Genomic DNA, 27,207 nt, shown 5'->3' on the forward strand with positions numbered 1-27,207 from the left:
CAGGCTAGATCAGTTTGGAAAGGGGAGAGATGATAGTAGTCTTTGCAAATGAATTGGAGAAGGGGATGGAAAAGTGCTTTTTAGGTGATACTATAAGTAATGAGTAACTTTTTCTGCTGATCAGTTGTGAATCATAGAAGAGCTTGGGTTGGAAGGGACCTTTACAGGTCATCTAGTCCAATTCCCCTACAGTAAGCAGGGACATCGTCAACTACATCAGGTTGCTCAGAGCCTCGTCCAACCTGACCTGGAACGTTTCCAGGGATGGGGCATCCACCACCTCTCCAGGCAAACTGTGCCAGTGTTTCACCACACTCATGGTGAAAAATGTCTTCCTTAGATCTAGTCTAAATCTGCCCTCTTTTAGTTTAAAACCATCACCCCTTGTTCTACCGCAACAGGCCCTGCTAGTTTGTCTGTCCCCACCTTTCTTACAGGCCCCCTGTAAGTACTGGAAGGCTGCAATAAGGTCTCCCCAGAGCCTTCTCTTCTCCAGGCTGAACAACCCCAACTCTCTCTGCCTGTCCTCAGAGGAGAGGTGTTCCATCCCTCTGATCATTTTTGTGGCCCTCCTCTGGACCTGCTCCAACATCATCAGAAAATAATCAATCATACTCAATAATCCATAGTACTAGTAATACAGTAGTTGTGCCTGTACTTTGAAATAAGTGGGCACTAATCAGCCAATGAGCTCCTGATGAATATATCCACATTTTAAGCAACTGTGACTTCAGGATCTCAAAATCAACGTATTTCAAAGCAGACTGCCTCTCTACAACAAACATTCTCATACCATGAAGTTACAAGTTCAATAGTCTCTCTTCACAATATTGAAGAAAAAAAAGAAAACAAACAAGGAAAAGGAAAATTATTAGCAAATTGAAAATGTGACCCTGTTGTTGAAAGAAGTAGCTGGAATATATTTGGAACTAGAGCTTTGTTTTATTTTAGTGATGCTGAAGTTCTGTTTTAGGTGTTTTACATAATCACCACAAAATAAGGTGTATAGCTTAAATCAGGGATCACCAGTGATCCAACGATTACCAAGTGCCTGAATAGTCAAATACTGTATCTCCTAGCAGGTCGCCTTAGCGCAAGGTGTTTTTACCATGCCCTCTTCCACTGTGACTAATAGCCTTGGAGAAATTAGTTAGTTACTATGTTTAGATTAAGAATTAACAGCTTGAAAATAAAACACATCAAATAAATAGGTACTTTGTCTGAACATTTGTACCTCATACTCATCTCAACAGTTTTAGAAAGTATCTGTTAATTTATTTCACATACATGTATTTACATTGGAGGAAATTCACAACCATTGAAATACAACATTTACACATTCACAGATATACAGCTTGGCACTCTCCCCCCAGTTAAGACCAGGCACTCAGCTTTTCTATCTTTGCAATAATGACAACATCAATTCTTGGCAGATCAAACAACTGGCAGGTGTGGTGGATTTTAAGAAACATAATTCTCTGCATGTGATGGTTATATTCTTCAAGCTATTAGATGGTGGGTTATTTCACTGAAGAAAAATGCCTCTTGCATGGCATTTGCATAAGCTTCTATAAATTGTAAGCATATAGGTTTATCTGTTTCTGTTTTACCATGCTATCAGTGATCCTTACTCTAGAGAGTTCAGTTATCCTTGTAGTAGTTATTAAAGTTGATTCGCAGTAGAAAGTCCTCCAAATGTGGTTGGTATCCTCTATTTACAAGCTTAGTTACCACTGGAAGAAAAGCCAAAAATAAAATAAGCTTCAACTAAGAGTAATGCTCTAAATCAGCCTGGCTCGTTTCTGTGCATTTTAAGGGGGGGGGGGGGGGGGGGGGGGAGGGGAGCGGGAAGCCTAATGCAGAAATCTGAAGACAATAGAAACAAATGTATATTTTTGCCTAGGAAAGGTCCAGTACCTCTTTCTGGAGTTACGAAGTATTTCAAGTAAGATGCAAAAGAAAGATTATGTGACAGTTCTAAGTAAGTGAAACTGTATTATACTAATAAGGAAATGCTTTCTCAAGTTGCTTTCGCAATAAGACAGTATGTTCTTATTGTAATTTCAACTGACCAGGAAGCATGTTTAGGTCCTCTGGTGACCTCTGCAAAAGCAGAAGCTCTGCTGAAGTTTTCTTGAGCAAAGTCCATTGTGAGAGAAAACCAAAAAGAAATTCCTGGGACAAACCCCTCAAGCTCTAAGAATGAACAACCTGACTGCCCTAAACATTCTTAATAACAAGGAAAAAAGGCAAGAGAAACTCCCTAAGCTCATAAACATCCCATGCACTAATATAAAGGGAATTGGCAGGCAGCAGTAACATGCAAGGAAGAAGGGAAAGTGTACAGTTAGAAGGTAGGGCCTGAGCCAAAGCCATTGAAGTCCAGACTACTTTGCATTGGCTTTCAATGGATTCTGGATCAACCCATTGTGAAAGAGAGCATTTTACAAAACATGGTGACTGAAGGCAGAAGTGTAGATGAACAAGCACACATTTGTTTTGTAGTGCTTAATAAAGAGGGTGTAAAGACTAGGTCACTCAGCAAATTTCCTTACGGAACGGTCTATTAATCTCTGTCCATGAAGCAACCATAGATCTCGTAGTATGGGCTTAGGTGGCTTCCAGAGGTGCTCTGACTTCCTGTAGAATTTGGAAGTAGCCATTCTAACTCATCCTGAAATATCTGTTTTTGGTCCTTTGACACCATTTTTGGACACCCTTAAAGAATAAAAAGGGCAGCTCATTTCCTGAAGAATATAGTCTGACTATAGAATATAGCTGCACTTCCTTCAAGAATTAAGGTTTTTCTTAAAAAAAAAAAAAAAAACCAAAACCCAAACCCCATGAACCAGCTTTGTACTCAGGGGAAGGACAAGTAACTTGTACTAAAAACACAAGCAAGATCTGAAAGATAAATGGAGATGAAAGACAGATAACCATTTCTTCACATTATAGGCTAAGCTGACAGAAGAAATTTTATCATGTTAAAGGAAAGAACATCTGGCAAATGATCTATGCAGTTGAAAAGGACTTGCCTGGAGCACTGGATATAAGCTCCAACTAGTGCTAGGAGGCTCTCTGAGCTTTAGTCCAACATGGGAATGAGAATTTTCAGATCTCATAACAATGGTAATAATCAACTAATGCAGACATATCTAAAATTACTTCTAAGTGGTATCTAACTACCTCTCATTGTGGCCAATAAAAAGTTTCAGAACTCAATTCCAGAGAAAAGAAAAATGCTAGCACATATATAGAGCTAACTACCAAATACTTTGCAAATTAGCAAAAACTTATGGTCAGTATTGGGATATCTGTTAGATTTCTTGTGTGGACATTTTAATTGATAGAATCGCAGATCTTTGCAAACCACAATAATGCAGTTTTCATTTGGGAACTAGATTTTCTAACACGCACTAAATACACACATCTTCCTACTTTCACGTTATACTTCCAAAACCTCTTTGTGATTTTTTCAGTTGTCAGTTGATTTTTTCTTCTATCTAGACTTTATGGAATTTCTTACCTTTGAATAAGAAGTGGGAGTAATACTTGAAGGTATTGTATGACTGCTGCATCAGACCGAAGTTGGGATGAACAGCCATTTGCTTCCCTGCATCAAAGCTCCATGACTGAGAGATCAGCTGGCTGCGGAACTTCAAAATAAGGCTGAAGATGCTATGTATAATGTTCATCACAGGGGCTGCCTTCTCTGTCAATAGACCCCTAACAGAACAAAAACAACTTTAGAAATGTAATTGACATAATTTATTGGTTGTGGGAAGAAAAATACAAAAGGGTGACAATCTTTAGAGGTTTCCTCTTTAATTGCTTTTAAAAAAATCCACAAGACTGCAGCCAACCGTAATGGTGATTTCAAAAAAAGGTGCCTAAACCTAACGTAGTTTGCTTGCTCTTCCAAGAAACTGATAGTTGCACTGGTGTATCTGATTTCTAGAACGACATCTGCATTTGCAAAAGAGATGATGTTTAAAAATATTATCATGCCCTGAGTCTCCTTAAACTTTAATCCCCTCTCATCCCATCACCTGGTATCCAAACAACAGCTTTAGGCAAGTTTTTTCTAATTAAAACTGAAAAAGAGAGACATGAAAGGACAGCTTTCTTTTCTTGTTTATAATTTCTGTTCTTTATCACCTTTCTCTCTCCATCTCCTCACTTTATCATTGCAGCATATACTCTTTAAGAACAAGTAACCAAATAAACCCTAGCTCCTCTCCTCTTATTCACACCACCCTTCTGCCTCATATACAGTAACCAAAGGGCTAAAAGCTTGTGATTCCTAAAAGATGGATGTCTCTTGCACTGCTCGTAAATCTGGACAGAGGCATCAGGTCACATTTGTTCCTTCAAAGTCCAGTCCTAGTCACTGCACATATATTAAAGGCATAGACAACCTACAGAAGCAGCATTTTACAATCCTTCAGCTAGGCTTGCTTGTGCACACTACCCATGCTGAATGAAACAGCATTCATTTACACAGGCTATGACAAGGATGGGGTGAAAGAAAAACAGAACTGTGGCAAGTGTGCCCTTAGTCTTCAGTTAAGACCTGTCCTGAGTAGACTTGAAGCTTGCAGAGCCAGGGTGAACAGGAGCTGGACGCAAGTCCAAGGAGTCTGGGGAAATGAAGAGGATGGGTAGCTGAGGAAAAACTCCAAGTATGGACCTCATAACATGCCATGAAGTTTGTCTGCCTTATATAAGAACACTTTCATACGTAAAAACTACTTAGTGTGTCAGGTTGAAGTCACGTTTTGCACAAATATGTTAGGCTAGACATTAACTTAAATGTTCGAATTAAAAATAAGTACAGTAGCTTGCCTGAAGATTGCTTTGTTGAGGTATTCAGCATGTGTTCTGTGAATTTCTTCCAGGTTGCCTACAGAAGACAGTTTGTTTCCAAATTCACACCATGTAACATGAAGAATCTGATTAGCAATGTAACCTTGAATAACTTTCACAAAATGCTGCATTTCATGTTTATACAGCTGGAGTTGTCGAAACTGAACAGAATTTGATGCGCGACTCACTAAAGCTGAAAATAAAAACAGAAATATATTATCATCAACACCCACAGAGACCATCTAAAAATCAGGGTTTTTAAAGGAATTAAGGTTTCTGTTAGCAGAGTTTAAAATGCCAAGGAAGTTTCTTTAAAAAATTTGAGTCTTTTGAAGCTTGGCATGACTGTTTATAAGCAATTGTCTAGCATAGGGTGCTAAAAGCATCTTAAAAAGGACGCTCTGTAGTTCCCTCATTATACTTACCAGTGCGTTTTAAGTGAAACCAAACATCCTTAAGCGTCCACACCATATGCTTCAGCTGAAGTAAAAAGGAGAAGATCTTGTTGTATTTATTCATGCAGCTCTCAGTAATTACAATGTTCAGAGGCCAGTCAACCTAAAAGAAATAACAGTGCTGATGATACTACATTTTTGTGTTAGGTATTATATTTCAGATATAAGTATTTCAGGGACATACAAATTAATGCATTTTAATTAATTATATACTTTAATAATGTAATGCAATGGCCAGGCTACATAAATCCTGTAATTTCCATTACACAATTTTTTTTTACTCCGTTCCTAAAGGTATTCCATTATTAAGAACACATTCACTCTCCCATAGTACATAAGAACCATGGTATAATTGCAGTATTCTACCTTTCTCTATGCTTTCTTACCTTGTATCTTAGCTCTAAGCAACTCAGAGCATCAGGCGCATTGGGCTTGAACACTTCTGGAAGATACTTGAGGGCAAAAGAAAGATTGGAAGCAAGCTGGGTGTCACCATGAAGACTGTACTGTAATGCTTTATTTAGGATAGAATTAAGAACCAGTGGATTCAGCAATTCACCAGGTGTTTGTCCTGACCCAAGCTAGGGGGGGAAAAAAAAATCCTAATTACACAGTATTAATAAAGAGTCTTGACTCCTGAACACAGGTGAATTAAAGTAGAGTGGTAAAGTGCTGACCATCCTGCCTTGCACCACCATTACGACTGGAAGCTTCTACTTCTGCCATAGGAATGCATAAACAGCGTAAGAAGCAACTTCTGAACTATTTACTGTTTACAGCATGAAGGTAATCTCATACCTGTACTGATTTATTTTGATACGTTGGACTGCAGTTTGCTGTGGTTCAAGGAGCTGCTATACATCCCTGCTGCAGGGAATACAGCCTTTACAGGTTTTAGTGGGGTAGAAAGCCAGCGACAGGGCTGGCATGAGCTATCTGACTCCAATCTGCCTATCTCATCAACTCAGCACCCTCAGAGGCTTACAAATAAAGCTAATAATTGAGTCTAAGCCCCCAAATGCTTTCCCTAATTGGATCTAAAGCATTCTTAGGGTTCAGAGAAATGCATTAGCTATCCTACAGCCATGTATCTCCACTGGCAACCACCTATATTAACCCAGGATACCCCTCCTACACTGTTGTCTTCCCCACAAACACAGGTTAAGTCATGAAAATACTGTCTCATCAAAGGGCCCAGCACTCTTGTCAGATGCCCTCCCCTCTGCTCTTACAGGATATCTGAGATAAGAGGAGGTATTTTGCAACACAGGCCTTTCCACTGGATTTTAGCAAATGGCAACTGGCTTTTCCATCCTTGCTGCCAGCAGATGGGAGGGGACAGAGCAATGGTGCAGCAGTTTTCACAGGAAAGACTGAAATACCCTTCCATGACTGCTTATCTGTCCAAGTTAGAAATTATTATCTTCAATATGCCAAATCCTTGTACTCTATTGCTGGGATTAGCAATAGGAAATATTACTCTCTTCCTTGGGATTTCCTTGGGCATGGGCATCCCTTCCAAGTAAAGATCTTCTTTTGCCTCAGCTCTTACAACACGAACAGAGTTCCTTGCTACAAGACTTCTTGACATGGCACAAGAGAGGAAAACAGCACAAGCCAGGATTCTAATTCACACCATTCCCTCATTCCCATCCAAATTAATCCAGAAGTGTCAAGCTAAAGCTGACAACCCAAAAACAAGGGTTAAGACAACAAAGCAAATACCTTCTCAAACAACAGGTCACTGAGCGACTGAGCAAACTCTCCGTCTTCCATTAACAAAAAGTGTCTCAGTGCTTCAAAATGTTTCTCTACATTCAGTTCCACAAAGTAGTAATCAACTATTGCTTTGTTCACAAGAGAAACACTGAGAATAAAAACACAAAAAAGGTATTATTCTTACAAGCAGCTCCTTCCTTACTGTTAATATTCAGCTGTGGCTACATTAGATTAATGCTCTAGTACTTAACTCTGAGATCCAAGACCGATGATATTCACATAAGCAAAAAAAGGAGACAAAAAAAGCCTTCATCCAGAATGTACCGGAATTAAAACCTACCACTTCAGATAACTGGGTTTTGAACAGTACTGGGGCAGTATTTTAAGACTGGCTACATATAATGATCTTTAGAACATTCTGCTGGGCCTGGAGCAACATTCTATCAATAGCCTTCTGTCCTACCTCTGTCACCTACACAAACAGATTAAGAAAGAATATTAAATCCCTGAGAAGAATATCCTCATTGGTAAAGGTCTGACACTAGATAGTGAGGGCAGTATAGGGCAGGTATTCAAGCTAGCCTTAAATAATTTCACTTCTATATCAGGGATAGGCTAATTCTGCCAGTACACAACTCAGGCTCGCTTACTTTGCTGAATACATGAATCTGTATACAAATCGTTCTGGTAAGCAATCTGGATGTTCAAAACTAAGTTAGATAATTAAATCTTTCTACATTGCACCAAAGACTGGTGCATATATATGCAACTCTGAGCATACTCAGAGTTAATAAATGGAAATCCAAACTTCCAAGAAAGAAGATTCCAAAACAGGAAGCATTTCAACACATCTGTGAATAACTGTTTTCATGACAGAAGCTCATCTTACACATAGTAACAAACTTTTCTTTAATATACTATTAGATATAATAATAAAATGGTCCAACATGTATATGTGGTTTCCCTATATATTCCAACAGTAACAAGAACAGCTTCTATTAAACTTCAAAACAGCATTGAAGCTGGAGTTCCCACAGAAATATAAAATATACCCTGATCAATATGCATGAGCTTTCATGTAATCAAAAGATTTTTTCCCCCTTATCTTTCACCTGCCAAATAAAAAAAAAAATAGCACAAGCATTAGAAATAATACACCTTCTTTTTAAAAGAAGAAGGAAACCAATGGTGTCAAAACCACTGCTACATAATCCACAAGTTTGAGAGCAAACACTTCTCTCTAAGCCCTGGTATTTCAAATAGACCTTCACATTTTTAATCTACACATAAAAATAGAAGTTTATGTTACTGTTTATAATGTAAATCTGAACTTTTTAGTTCGTAATGGGCCATCCACTGAAAGCAAAGAGAAAATTTAAGAGAACAAATCTATGTGCAACTCTTCTCTCAAAAAAGAACTAATAAAGAACATGACATTAATTGCTAAATTATGGATTCACTATTTCTAACAAATACTCACTGAGATACAAGTGGAGCAGTAATAGAACGTTTCATCAGCACTGGCAGAGATAAGAGCTCACTCAGCTGTACAGCCGTTTCATCTGTTGCTGACTGCACCATAGGATCCACAGGAAAAGTGTACGATCTTGGTATCACATGATGCAAGAGATGAGAAACTGGTAGTTCTGCTAAATTTAAAAATACATAAACATTCTAAGTTATTATATTTAAGCAATTTGATAATCTGTTTCTATTAATCTCTACAAACCCCTCTAGGTTAGAAAGCCATAATGTGTAAAAATGTATTTCTCATCTTTGTGCCTAGAAGCAAACTATTTAGCTACTGCAGTTCATAATATTGTTAATTTACTAATAATTCAGGTATTTTTTTCTGGCACTCCGCTTTCTTGCTCAGGTTTACCACATCTTCTATTGACCTACTGTTCCAACAGTCCTACTCACACATCAAATCATAACTATCTTGATATTTTTCAATACAATACTGATCCGATAAGGCTTTCAAATAAGCTTGTTCTTTCTTCCACGTATCTTCCTCTTCCTCCTCCTTATTCTTGGGAGCATTAGCTTCAGAAAATAAGGTTTCTTGTGGCACAGTATCTTGTGGAGTTACTTTTTCAGGTTCTTCTGCCTAAAACAAAAAAATTGTCTAATTTTACAAGATGCTGGCTTCGTCTGCTCACATTTAATGTGTTCTTACAGATAATTGACTAGTTGTTCCAAGTGCAAATAAAAATGCTTACTCACCTGTACTTTCCTGACATGTAAAAATAATATAGTATTACAGTGACTACTAGATTAGGACAGAAACTTATTACCTTAACTATCAGGGTGTTTAATCCTTCGAAGGAAAATGAAGTCTTCTTGACAACCATTTTGTTTCTTACCTGTACGCTCTGTGAGGAATCTGGAGAAGGGTCCTTGTTGACCACGTCTGCAATTACTGTAATTACAAGTAAATTAAAGACAGCATTTACTTAGACCTGCTTATAACACTTTGTTCATACTTCAGATCTGCTCCTGAAGGTCTTAAAAAATTCTCTATAGACTATCACAGAAACAACCACCCCAATAACAGTCCCTCCCCATAGTCCAACCCAGACAGTTTTATGTGTGTTCTCTACTCAAGATCACACAATGTCCTGTTTCACGAAATTTCAGACTAGAACTTTTTAAAATTTTCTTGTTTCTTGTATATAGGAGCCAAGACAAAGCTCAAATTCTTTCCTCTGAATTCTAACAGTGTCTGAAAAAGTTATGCAAGGAATTAAGTAGTAAGTACCCATTTTGAACATAAGCATTTACAGTCATGAGACCTTAAAGAAATGCTGACTGAATAAATTTTACCTTCATGTTTCTCTTCCATTATATCTTCTTTTTTGTCATCTCTAATATAAGCATCAGGAAAGACGGGAACACTGCCAGACTGTGATAAAGTCTCTTCCTTAACTTGTAATGTTTTGGCTTCCTCTCTGCTCCCTTCAGCAGATAATTCTTCACTGTACAGAAGTGTCTGAACTGTGGAGTCAGACGAAGGACCAGAAATGGTTTTACGATGAGGTATTGGATCATTTTCTGTAGATGGGGCCCACTTTCCTATTTGGATGCTTGACTGGGATGCATGACCAAACGGGCTCCAACGAGATTTCAAAGGCTCCAGTTCTCCAATTTTGGTGTGTGACTGTGAAGCATGCCCATGGATGTTCCAACGAGGTCTAGCTGAGACCACCTCTGACACGTTTTCACCAATCTTGATACTGGCGTCAGATGCATGACCATGAATGTTCCATCGAGGCCGTGCAGGAGCTACATTTGACACATACTCTCCAATCTTAATATTGGCTTCTGAAGCATGTCCATGAATGTTCCACCTAGGCCTTGAGGGCTCTACCTCTGAAGCATATTCCCCAATTTTAATATGAGCTTCAGAAACATGCCCATGAATATTCCATCGGGGTCGGCTAGACTCAACTTCAGAAGTATAGCTGCTGATTTTTATATGGGAGTCTGAAGAATGCCCATAAGGACTTGAACGTGGTTGGTAAGCGTCCACACAAGGTACATATTCTCCCACTCTAATGTTGCCATCTGATGCATGTCCATGAATATTCCACCGAGGCCTTCTATACTCCACATCAAATGCATTTTCTCCAACTCTAACATGTCCCTGCCAAGCTGCAGATGGTCTGAGAACTGTATTAAAATCATACTCGTTTTGCTGATGCAATGGTGCATTGTCTTCTCCTTCCAGTGCTCCTCTCAAGGCAGGCTGATTTTCACTTACTTGAGAAGTCTCAGAAAGATCCGAGTTAATATTTCGGAATGCTTCATCTAGCAAAGATCCTTGTACACTAATGGCAACAGGTTGTTCATCTTGTGGCTTTGGTAAGAAATCTTCTATATTCACATTGGATTCAGGCAAGGAATCTGCACTATATAGAGGACTGCATGCTTTCTCTGAACTTCTGAGATTGCCTTCAGATCCTGCTGCTTTAGGCTGAAAATGCTGATCAGCATTATTACTTGTCGGCTCTGGCATGGGCAATGCTTCATCAGCAGAAGTAGCATATTCCAGTCCAGGCTCAGATTCTTTTCTGCCAACTGTCTCATTAGAATGCAGAGGTTTCACAGATGACACCTAAAGAAGAAATAATTATTACACTGTACAGCTACTCATATAATCAAGCTACTTATTAGGGTACCACTTTATAGAATGTAAGATTTAAAATTTTCCAATTTTTCACATGTACTACAAATAACGTGACAACTACTCATCCTGCTGTTACAGTGAACCTTGTGTATACTGAGCTGAACTGAACCATGAAATGAACCATGAAATGAACTTCCTTGAGGGACACTTTGAACAGCAACCTGGAGTTGATGTGATAAAATAAACTCACCTGTGAATGTGGATCTTTCACAACAGGGTTTTTATCTAAAGCCAAGTGGCACTGTTTATAAGGGATAATATCTAATTTTCTCCTGTAGTTTCCATCTGGAAGTTTTTCAAGCATTTCCTATAAATAAAAATCACAAAACCAAAAGTCAAAGTTTTGGACCAAACCAAGTACCAAATTTTCTAAATTACATTTCTTAAATATTTTCAGAACATACCTCAATGTGTTTTTGATCTTCTAACAGAAACTTAAGACGGGCTGTTTCCAATTTGTGTCGCTGGATTTTCCATAACGCTCTTTGTTCCCTACGGGCTGCATCATCAGAAAGTTTGCTATAATGGTCAATTAATTCTTGCCTAAGTGAAAGTAAAAATAAAGCTAAGTTACAGATTTTCACATACTGATTTTCATGTTCCCTTCTAAAGAATAAGACCTTTTAGCACTTCAGAACCGAGAAGCAATTTTTTAAAGTAGAAGCCAGAGGCTTCAGTCACAGAGAAGAAACAGGTGAAGAAAACAGGACTGTATTCTTAGTCAGTATGTATTTCTGTAACTATTCTTAGTAGGTCCCTCATTTATCTTAAGAATTTTTAGATATAACAGAAGAAAGTGAAATACAACTAGATGCATAAAAAGAGCAATTCAAATAATTATCAATCTAACTCCTCCATTAGCTTTTTATTTCTGCTTTGACATGCATGTGACCATTTTTTCTGAGGACTCAATTTTTACTTGTAAGATGTTGTTCAATTTTTGTGTTGAAATTCTGATCATAACAAAAAAGACTGGATAGGGTTGGCACAAATCAGCCACTAACCATTCCTAAATCACAAAATTGCTCATAGATGACAAAAAATCCTTACATCCATCTTCTAACTGCAAACATTACCCTTGTAGAGCAATGTCTAGGAACTGCTAGTACCATAAATTTTAATATACAATAATTTTTCCTGGGGTCTTTATGATGGTTTTGGGGTATCTAAGCTTTGGGAGACTATTCAGATACATTTACCTTGCCTTTTTTTCCAGTTCTTCTTCTAAAGCTTTCAGTCTTTTTTCTCTCTCTCTGAGCTCTCGGGCATAGCTGAAATCATCATCAATCTCCTCTTGCTTTATTGCAAGGCGACGCTGCATAAATATTTAACATTTTTAAAAGCCACTCTCAACACCAGCTGTAATGTACATGTCTGCAAGAAGTTCTTATTTGTACCCCATGAGCTACTCATTCAACTTCAGTACAGTAAGCCAAGATACCCTTTCAATTATTTGCCTAAGAAATACAGTTGGCCTTTAGAAAGACACATAGAAATACCTCTTGGTCTTTTGCAAATTGTTCTTTCAGCTTCTGAAACTGTTCCCGTTTCTTTGCATCCAAAGCCATTCGTTCTGATATTTGTCGATCTGTATTACAATGAAGATATTGTTAGTTTACATTAACAAACCCACTAGAAAACACATGAAACACCACCACAACTTACCATTAATGGCTTTTAGTACTTTGCTAGCAGTTTCTCGAGCATGGACAATTAATTCTTGTTTGGCTATTTCCATGCGTAAATCCTAAAAAAACCCACCAAACAAACACCAATACAGATGTGAATTTTTTCTATTATTTTAACCTTGAAAATACATGATTGTAAAGACAGGTGCACACTTTACAATGGTTATTAATCTATGATTACAGTACAGAAATATGAATAAAGTAATTAATTAAATGGAAAGCCTATAAACTAATATTGAAAGTTAATACTCCAGACCTTACAACAAACCAAATCCATCTGATATATGTACTACATTGATAGCATCTGAAAGACAGAAATCTCTTTGTAACTAAAAGAGTCCTGAAAACACAATTAGCTATGCCAATTACAAAAAGAGTCTTATCTAGGTACTAACTAGCTTGACATATTTGTTAAATTAGAATCTATCAATCTTTTCAGCACTTTTCAGTAAGAGGGCAAATCTGTGGCTGCAAAGAACTAAGATGGAAGTCCAAAACTCATTTAATATATGAAAATTCCAACAAATGACAACACACCACCTATACTTTTAAAAGTTGTATTAAATAACTTTGCTGCAATTACAATTCAAACAGCAACTCAGCAATGAAAAAATTCTGACCATGAATACAAATTCTTTTAAAGTTATAACAAAAATGAAAAATAAGTATTAAAAAAAAAATCCCAGCAATAAGGTCTTTATTCTTTTATTCATTTACCTTTTCCTCCTTGCTTATGGAACTGTACCGGGCAATTCTTTCCATTCGACCTACGTACACTGCACAATCTCTTTCTATTTCTTTGAGCTCCTCAAGCGAAAAAATAACTGAAATCCGGGGAACAGGTATATCTGACCAACATATATAATGCTGAAAAATGACAAATTTCCTTTTAAAGGCATTTAAAAAATTGTAAAATATTAGATTATGAACTCATATTGTATTTTTTTAACTTAGCAATGCTTCAAGACACTGAAACAAGTCTCCAGACAGGATCTAAAATTTTTAATACTATCATCGTTTTTAGCATTTATATCATTCAAAGCAAGAGAAAGAGGTATAACATTCCAGAATTTGGACCACAGGTCAAATTCTCAAGGTACCCTCTTTCCCACTGAATTGGACAGGGATCTAAAATCTGATACATTTATACCAGTAATGTTCTAAATGCTTCAAATTTTACTTTTCTGAATATTCAAATTAACCAAGCACAAGTAACTCAGCTATCAAAAGGTAGGTTTTGTTCACTTACATCCTCCCCAGATCCCCATTTAATAGGGACCGTCTGGAACATAACTAACACACACCTACAGGACAGAGCTCTCCATAAGACGTAACTCTCAAAAATATGGCCAGTGCACATCACAGAGTATCTATTCTCTAAGGTAAGTATCTTACGTCTTTCTGCCCCACCTCAACCTCCCTAAATCTCTGAAGCTGTTCTACTCAGTGCAGAAAACAGATAAGTGAGATTTATAAAAAAGAAGAGTGCACAAGCATGCTCACATTGGACTCCCCAGCCTACTGGTAAAAGCCAGAAGACGGGATGCCCAGAGCTGTGTTCCTGGGACCGTGTTAGCTGAAGCAGAAGGGAAGCTGCTTAGGGCATTGTCATGGAAAGGGATGAAAAGCGACTGGCACTCTCAGACAGGTGATTGAACCTGGATTCCCCACATCCTGAGGGAATGTACTATTTATCAAGATGCCATGTTAGTGACTGATAAAGCTGTAATTTATAACGGAAATGATGTCTGACACTGTTTTATAAAAACCCCAGTACTACTGGCACACCTGAGTCATGGTTTGAGCATGCTTATCAGAGCAGATAAGCAGAGCAGAGCATCATCTCACTTGTGATATTAGGCTTATGCGTGATAACTGGTATCAGTTATCTGAAACTGAGCTGCGCAGCTCTGTCAAGACTGGGCAGCTCTGATCTTAAAAAGAAAGAGCATACTAGTTACTTGGGAAAGAGTGCCTAGAGACTTCAGATACCTCTGTGGTTGTTTCATTGTTAGACATGTACAGAGAAGAGGGAAGATACAAAGTAGTTTAACATGATTTTCTTATCAAGGACAAGACTTGTTCTGCAAAATACGAATCACAGAATGGTTTTGGTTGGAAGGAACTTTAAGGATCATCTAGTTCCAACCTCCCTGCCATGGACACCTTCCACTAGACCAGGTTGCTCACTTCCAAGGGTAGGGTACCCACAGCTTCTCTGGACCACCTGTCCCAGTGCCTCACCACTCTCGTAGTGAAGAACTTCTTCCTTATATCTAATCTAAATCTAGCCTCTTTCAGTTTAAAGTCATTACACCTTGTCTATTACTATACAGGCTTGTAAAATGTCCTTCTCCAGCTTTCTTGTAGGCCCCTTTCAGGTACTGGAAGGCTGCAATAAGGTCTCCCTGGACCCTGCTCTTCACCAGGCTGAACAACCCCAACTCCCTCAGCCTGTCTTCACAAGAGAGGTGTTCCGTCCCTCTGATCATTTTTGTGGCCCTCCTCTGGACCCACTCCCAACAGGTCCATGTCTTTCCTGCACTGAGGGCTCCAGAGCTGGATGCAGGACTCCAGGTGAGGTCTCACCAGAGCAGAGCAGAGGGGCAGAGTCACCTCCCTTGACCTGCTGGCCACACTTGATGCAGCCCAGGATACAGATGGCTCTCCAGGCTGCAAGCGCACATTGCCAGTTCGTGCTGAGCTTATCATCATCCAACACTCCCAAGCTCTTCTCCTTCTCCCTCCTCAATCCATTCTCTGCCCAGCCTGTATTTGTGCTTGGGATTGCCCTGACCCATGTGCAGGACTTTGCACTTGGCCTTGTTGAACTTCATGATGTTCGCACGGGGCCACCTTTCAAGCCTGTCAAGGTCCCTCTGGATGCCATCCCTTCCCTCCAGTGTGTTGACCACACCACACAGCTTGGTGTCATCAGCAAGGCTGCTGAGGGTGCACTCAATCTCACTGTCCATGTTGCTGACAAAGATGTTGAACAGAACTATTTAAGCACTTCTTGGAGATGTAGTGATACGAGTGAAACACAAGAGCTATGCAGAACTGAGTCAAGACCTGGTAAGTGAGGCATCTTTAAGCCAAAAAATAGTAGTGTGAGTTGTGTCAAAAATGGAAGGCACTTGCTTGGAAGCCTAAAACATTTCTGCTTTCAATACAAAGGAAAATAAGAAATATAGCATGTGCATTGGATACAATAAATTTGATGTTGCTAAAAAGTTTGTATTTCCACAGTGAGGTGTTAGCAAGTAGAGTGGATAATCAGCTCACAAGTATCTGAGAGCAAGTAATTGCCTTCCATGAATCAACATCCTACTTATGCAATACCAGTTTTCAATAAAGGAGCAAACTTGCTAAAAACCTAGAAACTTTCTCTAAAGAGACATAATTTTCTCAATATAATAGGAAGGAATCAAACCAAAACTTACCCTAGGACAGCACAATTTCAGCAAGTTTATGGTTTTCCCACATATGTATACATCATTAGCAATATGTTTAAGAAATACAGGGACACAATCTTCCACTTCTTTTGAAATCAAAACATAACCATGAGTCCAGTAATGTTTATCTATGTATCAAAGAAAAAGATGAAAGTGTATAGTTTTAATTATTTAGCTAACAGCACAAATTATATAAATTAGAAATGCTCCATATACATACTGTACCTCTGAAACAAAGATAATCCTCATTCACCTGGATCATAAATTCTCCATAAACATCTCTGAATACACCACTGTATACCCAATCATAGATAAACCTAAAAAAATATAATTGTACAATATTGAAAATCAATCCTCTCACCTTCTCAACTTTATTATAACCAAACAGTAAGTCTATTCTTTAGAACATCAAAATGCACAAGCTATAGGCAGGATAAAACCCAGCAATTAAGTGCTGTCACACTGATATTTAAAGTTACACACTCGACTGTGTCTCTATTTTTCTTAAAAGAAACCATCTTTATATAGAACACTTCAATGATAATTAGTTAAGACGAAACATTGCCTTAATTAAAACAATCTTTTTATTTCTATATATTAATTAACTAAGTATATATTTAGAATTTCTAGAAATCTTTACAGCACATCAAAAGCACAGGGAGAGATAAGCAGGAAGGATTTATTTCAAAGAGATATAACTCTGGCAAGGAGAAACTGAAATATAAAACATATATATGTGTGTGTGTGTGTGTGTGCACGTGTGCGCATGTAAAACAAAGATGCAATACCAAGCACTTTTTCCCCGGACACAGAGACATTTTTAATATATATGAAATAATGAGAGCTACTATTTTGGAATATTTATTCACGCTTTTTCATGTTTCCTCTGTGTGAAACCAAACTTTTCAAGAAATAAAAAAATACAATTATCTGAAGCTATAGATAAAAAGGCTCAGAGCACCTAATCTTTTCTGTTCTTACTAGCCGCAATACTAAGACTGTTTCTAGACATTGGGTCAGTGTAACAAACAGGAAACATTTAGCACAGGAACCACTGTTCAATTTTAAGGTTGTAAGTAAAAAGTTAAGAACTTTTAAAGTGTTAAATCTGATGTTTCTATGATTGATTTGAGCAACAACTTCTAGTATTTCATTTCTTTCAGATGAATAAATGAGTGGGATAACACTTTCTGCAGCTAATGGAGGCTGCCTTCCATAGCAGTCCTGATTGTGTATGATTGATGCTTTGATAGAGATCTGCAACAAATTTAGGAGTCAATGCTGTAAGTATCACACACTAGTAAGCACATTTTCATATCTTTTAGGTTTCTTGTGATGGCATGGCATCCTGCCCTTGGTCTTTCAGAAATTTTACAACCTTCTAAAAATTTCAGGGCAGGAGCTGTGAAGATACTTCAATGAGTCTTCTGGTAAATCTGAAATTAAATTTCTCTGAAGAACATTTTACATAAAAGGAATAAAAAACAAGAAGGGTGGTCATGGGAGAAATGTTAAATTCAGAGCATTTTGACAGATTTTGGTTTTCTCTTTCTAATATCATTACATGTATTAAGTATTGTAAACTGATTGTGGACTACAGCTATAATCCCTATAAATAGCTATTTAAAAATTTTTACTGTCTGTTCAGAAGTCTATAAACTAACAATTTCTAAATTGATGTGCACTGCTTAACAAAACTGTTGCAATCCGAGGAACTCTACTTCCTATTGTTAGTTAGTTACATCTACTTAACGAACAACAGATTTTTTTTTTAATTTTTGCTTACTGAAAAGCCCACAAGAAAAAGACAGCGGAAATAAGCATGAACTTCTCCAGTTTGTGCAACACAAAGAGAAAGCTGTTAGTTGCCAGTTTCAGGATTTTACTGCAGGTGTGAGAATTAAACAAATAGAAGTTTATCTGAGTCTTATATTCCAGTATGAATTCCAAGGACCAACAGCAAGAAAGAAGTCTTACTTACACACATTTATTTGCTAATCTAGTCACACATAAAAACCTTATGTTGTTACTCAGCTGGAAAAGAGAAGGAAAGAAGAATTCAGCAAAATGAACTAATTTTAATACGTATTTTGCAGGTACAGCCACATCTCATATTTCCTCTGAAAATGTTACAGGCCGTTGTTAAATTAGCAGAGTTACTCACCAGAATACTAATGCAGAACTGCTCTTAAACACAATTATGCAGAAAACAGTATGAACGCACCTTGTGTATGGTTCACAGCTTGTCTTCAACAAAGACAGAAGAACTGGATAATGCTCATTGCTACAGTTGTTGAGAGCCTCTTTGTACAGATATGAAAGCAATTTAACACCCTAAAAAAATTGAAAAATATTCTAATATTAGGCAACAAACTTCACTGCAAATTTAATAACAAAAGACTCGTAAATACACAGCTTTACATGTTTCACTCAACACAGAAGGCAGGATTCATCTCACTTCCTCTGACTATCTGCAGTTAAGATCACTTTATCTGAGCTAGTTACCTCAAGCTCCCTTTATAGTCACTCAAGGGAAACAGGGATGTTTAGAGTTGGATTCATTTGACTTGCTACAAACATCTCCTTTAGAATGAAATGAAATGCACTCTAAGGCTTACTTTGGGTCCTTTGTTTCTTTAGGAATTGAAAACAGAGGATAAAATTCCAAATTTCAAGTATCTGGAGAAAGGATCATGGCATTCTAACTGGAGGTCCAAGGTCGTATCTTTGGTAGCAGAGAGACGAATACTCAGTATTTTATGTAAAATCCTACCTAATTTTGAAGAATATTAACATTGTAACCCAAACCAAACACGAAACCATCAAATTAATTATCACCGTAGGAAATGAAGCACCAGCTCCACCACTGATCCCCAGCGCTGTTGTTCCTATGCCACAAAGTTCAGCTAAATACCTAAAAAAAAAATTAAAACATAGGTAGCAATTTCAGCCAGAAGTCTCAGAGATCACAGTGATGTGAACTTTGCTAGTTGAATATCATACAAAAACCCTACTGCATCAGCTGAATGGTAACAGGGGTAACGAAACTGAATATAAAGACCTTACATGTTTTCCCTAGAATCTTCTGGATATAAAGAAATCTTTCTATTAAAATAGAGGAAAAATACTGAAAGATTATGTAAGAATGCCTGTGTATTATTGTCTCTTTTAGTGTAGAAATAGTTTGTGTTCTTTCTGCTATGAAAAGCTTAAATATTTAATGTTATTCTCTTACCTCAACTGCCGACCTAATTTTCTGAAGAGAAAGCTGATTGTTAGAAGACTTAAAGTAGGAGGTGTTGACAAAACACAGGCTCGGTAATATTGAAGATACTTTCTCAGCCCACTTGTGAATGCCTAATAGCAACAGAAATTTAAAGTCTTGCTGTTAAAGCTGTTAATAATCTATCTATGTCTCGCATCAATTGCATTGCATGAAAACAAACCTTTTACTAAAATAATTAGCATGCGCAGGTAAGAGGGACTTGTATACCAAAGTAAGGGGAAAAAAGTAAGAGTCCATGCAGCTTCAGACATTCAGATCAGCCATAGCACTCCTCTATACTCTTTATATACCCAACGCATAGAGCCTATACTCACATACAGTATAATAAAGCATCTTGGTTCAGCTTCTTTGAATTGCCCTTTGAGGAGCATCTCGTTCTCTAACAGCTATAATATGAAACTAGGGAAACCTGTTTCCTTACTTTCATTCCTAAACTGGATACTGGGAAAAACTCACTGAAAACTTTTTCCAACAAGACAAAGAGATAGACCTTCTTATTCAATTTCTATTAACATTACTATAAATCAAATATCCAGAAGGGCTACATTTTCATAACCAATCCTAACTTAATTCTGTAAATTAGAGAGAGATGAAATCACGTGATATTACACAGTATACGTACAGTTCAGCATAACATCCAGAGGACTGACAGGGAACATTTGCATTTAATTCTGAACTGAGAAAAAGTAATTAAAGCTATTAAATATAGTATTTCTCTCTATTTCTGGGGTTTTTTTTAATATGTAGTATGTATATACAGACTGTATTAAGAAAGTTCTTGTATTTTTATTCTATACATCTTAATGTATAAATTTGTAATGTTTTTAAAATTTCTAAAAATTGTATTCCTTTAGTCTTCAACAGAACAACATGACTAAACAAATCACAGTTCAGGTAATGAAGAACTTTCATCATGTGTTTCAGTGCAAGCAAGCCCTAAGCACACAAAGCTGTGATTTAAGCACAGTGGCACTGTTCATTACTGACCTGGGACCAGCATTACATTTAAATGCTTTGCAGTTTTGCAGAATGCAGAAGTTCCAGCTTCATACAAAATCAAAGTTACCTTCTCTACCTAAAGTAATTGGCCCATTAAATCTAGATGATTTAATGCAATTGTTTTACCTGAAACACAAGTCCTTTGCTGTATGAAGAATCTAAAACTGGCTGAAGGGAAAAACGACTTAGTCGTGTGTAATAAGTTCCATACTCTGCAACTTCTGAGAGTAGGTTGTGCATTGTCTCTGGTGAAGTTCCAGATACATATACCCCCTCCTTTATCACAAATGTCTGAGCAGCCTAAAAGGATATAAGGAAGAAAAAAGAGGCAGATTCAAATATTTCATAACTGTATTCTGATTTAAAATAGCAACATTTACACACAAAAATGACAACGGACAAATTCTCAGTTTAGATATTCTGGTAAGTGAGACTATATAGCTAGGACAGTGTGATAAACATTAAATTGTAGCAAAATTTCAGGAGTTTGAATGGTATTTTCAGATACACAGACTAAGACTCATCTAGTTTCTTAAAGAAAATTCTATCTACAAAACTGTTCACACATCTATTTTCAAGTATTTGTAAACCTATTTTTGCTTAGAGGACTACAAATACTCTTGGTCTATTGCAATATATAAATACTGCCTTATTGCCATTAGTTTCCATTCAACTTTTTAACAGTATCGGCAATGGCAAGATCTCAAAAGAAATGAATGTATTGAAGAGGAAATGTCTACAAAGAAAAAAAGAAAATTATGCAACCAAGAAGCACAGTTAAAAATCTTCCATACCTGATTGAGTGAAAATGTAGTGGATACCACACCAATGAGGACATTCAAGACATCCTTAACCAGTTCAGGTTCTTTCATTAGCACAAGCTGTGGAAGCTGAAGTACAGTATTACTGAAAAGCTGCAATTCCCCTTCTCGAAGTTTGTAAAATTTGTCAAAAGCTTCTCTCCCAGCTTCAGTAAGATATGGTTCCTCTTTTTTACCAGGTGGGCTGTATCAGAGTAAACACAACATTACAAGGTGAGTACATGAAAAGAAGGAAACATCTCCTAAAGAAAAAAAAAAGGCATTTCAGAATTTTACACAGCCAGTATTGACCACAGAAAAAGCTACATTTTCAAGGGAATGCACATTCAGTCAATGAAACTGCAGCCCAAACTCGGTACAGTGAAGAAATAGGTGGACAATTTGAACATCAGTTCAGAGACAGAAACCTTGCCTGAGAACTACCACCTTCTTTTGTGTCCTTCCCTGATGCAGTTTTCACATTAGGAAATATACCAGATTTCCAGGGTCCATGTAATACTAATATTCAAACACATTAAAGAGCAATATGCTCAAAATGCTATACTGACTTGTACTAAGACATTTTAGCTCTCCCCAGTGAGGATTACTATCCCCTCCAAAACAACTTCTCCTTCCAGTTCTTCCAAAAAATCTGAATTCTAGTAGCATGTATCATATGAAAGCTGTCAGGCATATATTTGACTCTATGATCCTGACAATCTAAATGGTAGCAAGAAAAACCATCTTATACTAGGAACAAAGCTAGAATGTGCTTTGAAAAATCACATCAGGGAACTTCTGAGTTTGTGAGCTTCTCCGGCTCAGATCTGAAAAAACACTGTATAATACTGCAACAGCCACATCACTAGATTATTAATTAAAATTACAGAAAACATATAGAGCAAAGTTTCTCCAGGAATCAGGCACACTACTGTCCATCAGGAATGTAAGGAAGATACCTGCCATACCTGCCTTTTTTTTTTTCTACCATTTTAGGGAAGCTAGGAAGCTTTAAAAAGCCTATATAGAGCCTTCTCGCATGAGATCCGTCTTCAACTCACAGACAAAAGAACTACTAGTCCAACACCATCAAGAAATCTGTTACAATAATTTCTGTTTTGGTTACAGACAAGGAAAAAGAATACAACACTGTACAATACTGAGAGATACAGGTTCAATTATTCCAGTGCTCTACAACTACCACTTTTGCTTCTGAAACTGAAAACAGGGAATCATTTTAGACTGAGATAAATTAGATAGTACATAAGAAGTCAGATTAGTTAGAAAAATGTTGCATTTCACACAAACAGCAAGTGTCCCCATAATCTCTTCAGTGTTTTTGACAAAGATGATTTTGTTTTCTCTCTTCCTATGAAACAGCTGCAATCTACACACTAGTTTGTTGAAGCTGCATGACCTTTATTCCTTTCTCAATCATTAATGCAGTATATTGAATTCTGTGAATTAAATATACACACTTCACTATTTATAACTGAGGTCTTTTGGAACTAAGATGAAAGGCACCTTCGTGCATTTGCATATGATGCACAGCAAGTTTGACAGTAACATCAGACACATACTACCCAATTCTTTCCCAACATCTTCGTTTGCTGGGTCCATATGTAAGCACTGCATCCCACAAGTCTATGTCTGGAGTCATGCTTGGCTCTGACTGAGAATCAGGAGTCAGATTGGATGCTGACTGGAATCCCTCATCTTCTGATTGGTCTATACTTTGCGGAACCTGTTAGAGAGGGTTCAGATGTTACACATGAAAACATTTTACTGAAGAAACATATGCTAATAACGAAGATGTTCTGCTACCGTTCGTGATCAAGTGACTCTACATGACTCAACCTGTGTCATGCACCCTCCATGTGTATCTATTTTTATTCCCGTAACCTTCTCCTGTAAGCTTGCTTTCCATTTGTCAAGTCCCTACAGGTATTAATGCCTACACATAAAAAAACAATCACCATCAAAATAATATACTAAATATGTTGGTCTTAAAGTTGAAACTTACTCCTTTGGTAAGCATATAGTTCTGCAAATTGAGAATCTGAGGTCTGGATATTCAACAATACGTAACACTAATAAAATCATACTGCTCAGTATTTCATTTGAGCAAATGATCCAGGCCCTAATTCTTCAAATTTTTAAACATTTTGTTAACTATGACTAACATAGTTTGTTCCCTTATGCTTATTCATATGCAGAAAATCAGAAGGTGTCCAAACAGCATATATGCCACATCCTCAAGTCCCACTCAATGGGAGCTGTATGCGCGGAATAGTACTCAATTTTACTAAAAAGACAATCACGCCCACACAAAAAGCAGCATAATCATCAAGAAATTGCAAATTTTCCAGTCTGATGGAAAGAGTACAGCACTTACTCAAAAAGGTTCTGCCTCCCCTCAGTTACAACTTACATCCGTATGTGTACACTGAATGGCACAGGGGTTTTCTTTTTTAATGTGTCTGCCTTCAAGTTTCAATTAAGACCCTGAGTTAAGGGAACTGCAAGAGCTATCCACATGTTAAGTAAAGGGAACAAAATGAGGATTAAAAGTACAGAAGTATAAAAAAACCTACCTACACACATTAAAAATGCAAAGAAAGAAAAAAAACACAACAAGGTTATCTAGTACCTCTATGAGAATAAAACGTAGCAAAAATAAATAGAATGGACAGCAAAAGGGAAAAGAAAAGATGCAGTCAAAACTGTACACACTTTGAAAAGGTGAAAGGACAGTGGGAACTAGGAGGTTTAATGAAATACGATAACCAAAAAAAATGTTTTACGATACAACAAGCCAAGAAGAAAACACAGGTTAGGTAATGTAATCTGAACAGCAAAATACATACATTCAGACAGGAATGCTTATGCAGTCAGGCTGAACAGTTATAAGGAAGTAAAACCACAAAGGAGTTCAATATACAAAGCAGGCAAAAATGCAACCAAAAGATTACTAGGGTGGGGCAGGCACAGATAGAGGTGATGGCTTAACTTCATAAAGCCTATGGCCACATGATGGTTCTTTACACAGCTATAAGACCAGACCAAGGTTTTTGTTATCACACGTCTCTGTATCCAAAAAGCTTATCTGGTTCCCAACAAAGAAAAGGATCCTTGCTCCATCTTAAATTCCAACACTGTCATGCTTTTACAGATTAAACGACTACCTATATTTTAAACCACAGTTTCAAAGTAGCATATTGAAAGCATGCATACGCTCTTAAGTCCAAAACAAACGATACCATACTTTAATTGCAAGTCCAGACAAATCTGCATTGTCGGGCACTGGTGGTAAATCCAACTTGATGTCCATATCATACGTACGGCTATGGACAAGAGCGCCGAAGAGCGAGACCCGTGTTTCTTTCTCAAACTTGTCACCAGCAGGATAGATCTGTGAGAACAAGCCTATGGCAGGGAGCCCAGTGCCAGGTGCAGCCTCCATTATCTGAAGTGTCTTTTGAATTGTGTCGTTGAACTGACATTCTTCATTTGTTATGAGAGATTGTATATCAGCTTCAAATATGCTTACATCATAATAATCATAACCCTGATATTTGACATTTCTCCCCACATATTTGTTGTTCAGAAAATAGTCCTTTTTTTGTGGTACTAGCTGAGGAGGACCTGTTCCAGCAAGCTGTACTAAGAGATCCAAGACAGCATTAACTTCAGTAAATGGTAAGCATTCAGCTGTTTCCAGTTCCTCCACAAGATTCTCCAGTCTATCTGCTTGAGCACCTAGGCCACCAACTCTCAAGTTGAAAGACAGCATCAAAATTTTGTTTTTCACTGGAAGCCTGGAAACGTTTGATTGCAGCTTACGAGCCTCATCTTGGAAAAGGTTTACGAACAGAGCATTATAAGCAACCCTCTTCAGATTTTGCTTAGCCCTTCTCTTGCTGATCTTCTGCCTGCCCATGTGGACCTTCCATGGCACACCTGTCAAGTGTGCTTCACACAAATCACTGAACAACTGTGTAATGCTCTCCATTTCAAACCAAACTGTCAGGTTACAGCAGTTACAGTCTAGGCCTCTGCTTTCATGTGAAGACCTGAAAAATATCAGGAAATGGAAGAAATGCTTGTGATGTGTACGAGAAATTGATGAGTATGCTTTAACTTGAACTGAGACAGCCCGAGAAGAAAACTGACCTAGCACATATGTAGGACATAAGCTATAAAAATAACACTATGACTTTGATCACAAGCAGAGTGGCGGTGGTGCAAACTTAACTCCACACGTCTGATTTTGCTCGGCAGACTGAAATGGAACAGAGAAGACTGTCCTGATCTAATACAGGATTCATGTGGGAACACCTCCAAAAGCTTTACCCGTCTAGCTTCTCTCAGGAGACATCCACCACCTCCCTCCCACCTGCAGAAGTCACGGGGCCACGCAGAGAGCAGGCGAGAAGATGTGGGTGCTGATGGTGCCAGGCAGCGCAGGGCTGGCCTGCACGGCAACCGGCCATCCCTGAGGCGGCCCGGGGGCACCCCCGGAGGAGCAGCTGCCGGCAGCGGGGGCTTACACTAAGGACCAAGCCGGGCGCAGCCCTTCCACCCCCCGAATCACCCCCAGCCAGGGCACGCTGACAGCATCAGCGCCGTCCCCGGGACAACGCCGCAGCCCCCAGAGCGGCTGCCCCACCGCCCCCGCCGTACCTGGGCCGGCTCCCACAGCGCCGGCGGGACTGCGCGGCCGCCTCCTTCCCCCGCCGCGGGCCGTCGCTGCCGACGTCACGCAAGCGCGACGGGCCAGGGCGCGCGGAGAGGAGGCGCGGCCGCGCTGCCCGCGCCGGAGAGGAGCCCGCGGCAAGGCGGCTGCTCGCCCCGCTCCGGAAGGCGGCGCGGGCGCACCTGCAGGCCGGGGCCCCACGGCGGGATGGGCGTCCCGGCTCCCCGGGCCCGAGCGAGGGGCGCCTCCCCGTACGGCCGGGCGGGCTAAGCGCCGCTACCTAACGCGCTGGTTTTTAAACGCTTCTGCGATACTGAGCTTCCGACGTGGGCACTCGGTGTGCGAGAGGTGCGTTCAGCGTACACGCTACTGCCAGAGAGCAGTAAACCATGCTTGTATCGGGGCCCGACCCGCAGAACATAACTCTACGCTCTTCTGACATTTGCAAACTAATTCTACCAAACGTACGCTTCCCCCCATAATTAATGTTTTAATAAATTTTATCAAGATCTTAGAAAAAATACGTATCAAAATACAGCACTTGTATCGTTCAAACACTGCCTGTAGAAATTCAGTTGAACAAAGGTAGAGTGAGCTGTTTCTAAGAAAATGCTTTTTCCTTGAAAATGCTGAATTGTAAAAAAAAAACACACAGCATTTTTTTCAGTGGAGAGAGAGAAGAATAAACCAACAAAGCTCCTGTTCTGAAAAGTTTTGAAGTGACAAGTTTTGAAGCCAAAAGCTTGGCCACTGCCCAGTTTCCCATCTCAAGTAAATACTTTTTGGAGTTTGAAGTTAAGTTCAAAGAAATTCTGACCTGAAAACTTCTTCATGTTCTTCAACTTTTGTTTGTGAAAATGCTTGACATGGCTTTTAGTTTCTTTTGAAATAGACTTTAATTTCAAAGTGTTCAAGGATTAGGTATCATTGCAGCAGTAACTGAAAACCAGGATGAACAAGAAGGGAATCGCTGGGAACAGTTATAAAAAGAGAACTGCGAAGACAATTATTTAGTTATTCAAATTATGTAAAGTTGATCCCAGTAGCATTACTC

The 27,207-nt window shown here is 38.5% G+C and overlaps 1 protein-coding gene across 1 annotated transcript; it reads right to left on the reverse strand.

Moving 5' to 3' along the window:
* Positions 1-2,352: 2,352 nt before the first annotated feature.
* On the reverse strand, positions 2,353-25,469 carry TUBGCP6 (tubulin gamma complex component 6; the record flags this gene model as incomplete). The annotated part of the gene is made up of 25 exons (XM_082009758.1): positions 2,353-2,718; positions 3,527-3,726; positions 4,846-5,059; positions 5,292-5,424; positions 5,708-5,902; positions 7,047-7,188; positions 8,521-8,689; positions 8,964-9,150; positions 9,407-9,462; positions 9,867-11,157; positions 11,420-11,536; positions 11,634-11,772; positions 12,429-12,544; positions 12,729-12,817; positions 12,895-12,976; positions 13,635-13,784; positions 16,361-16,500; positions 16,598-16,689; positions 18,597-18,706; positions 19,211-19,286; positions 19,608-19,729; positions 20,784-20,957; positions 21,452-21,662; positions 23,038-23,201; positions 24,723-25,469. 25 exons carry the CDS (start codon positions 25,467-25,469, stop codon positions 2,567-2,569), a joined length of 5,268 nt encoding a protein of 1,755 aa, XP_081865884.1. The 3' UTR covers positions 2,353-2,566.
* Positions 25,470-27,207: the final 1,738 nt, after the last annotated feature.

This window comes from Phaethon aethereus (genome assembly GCF_964289735.1).
Source record: "Phaethon aethereus genome assembly, chromosome: 1".
NCBI classification, from domain to species: Eukaryota; Metazoa; Chordata; class Aves; order Phaethontiformes; family Phaethontidae; genus Phaethon; species Phaethon aethereus.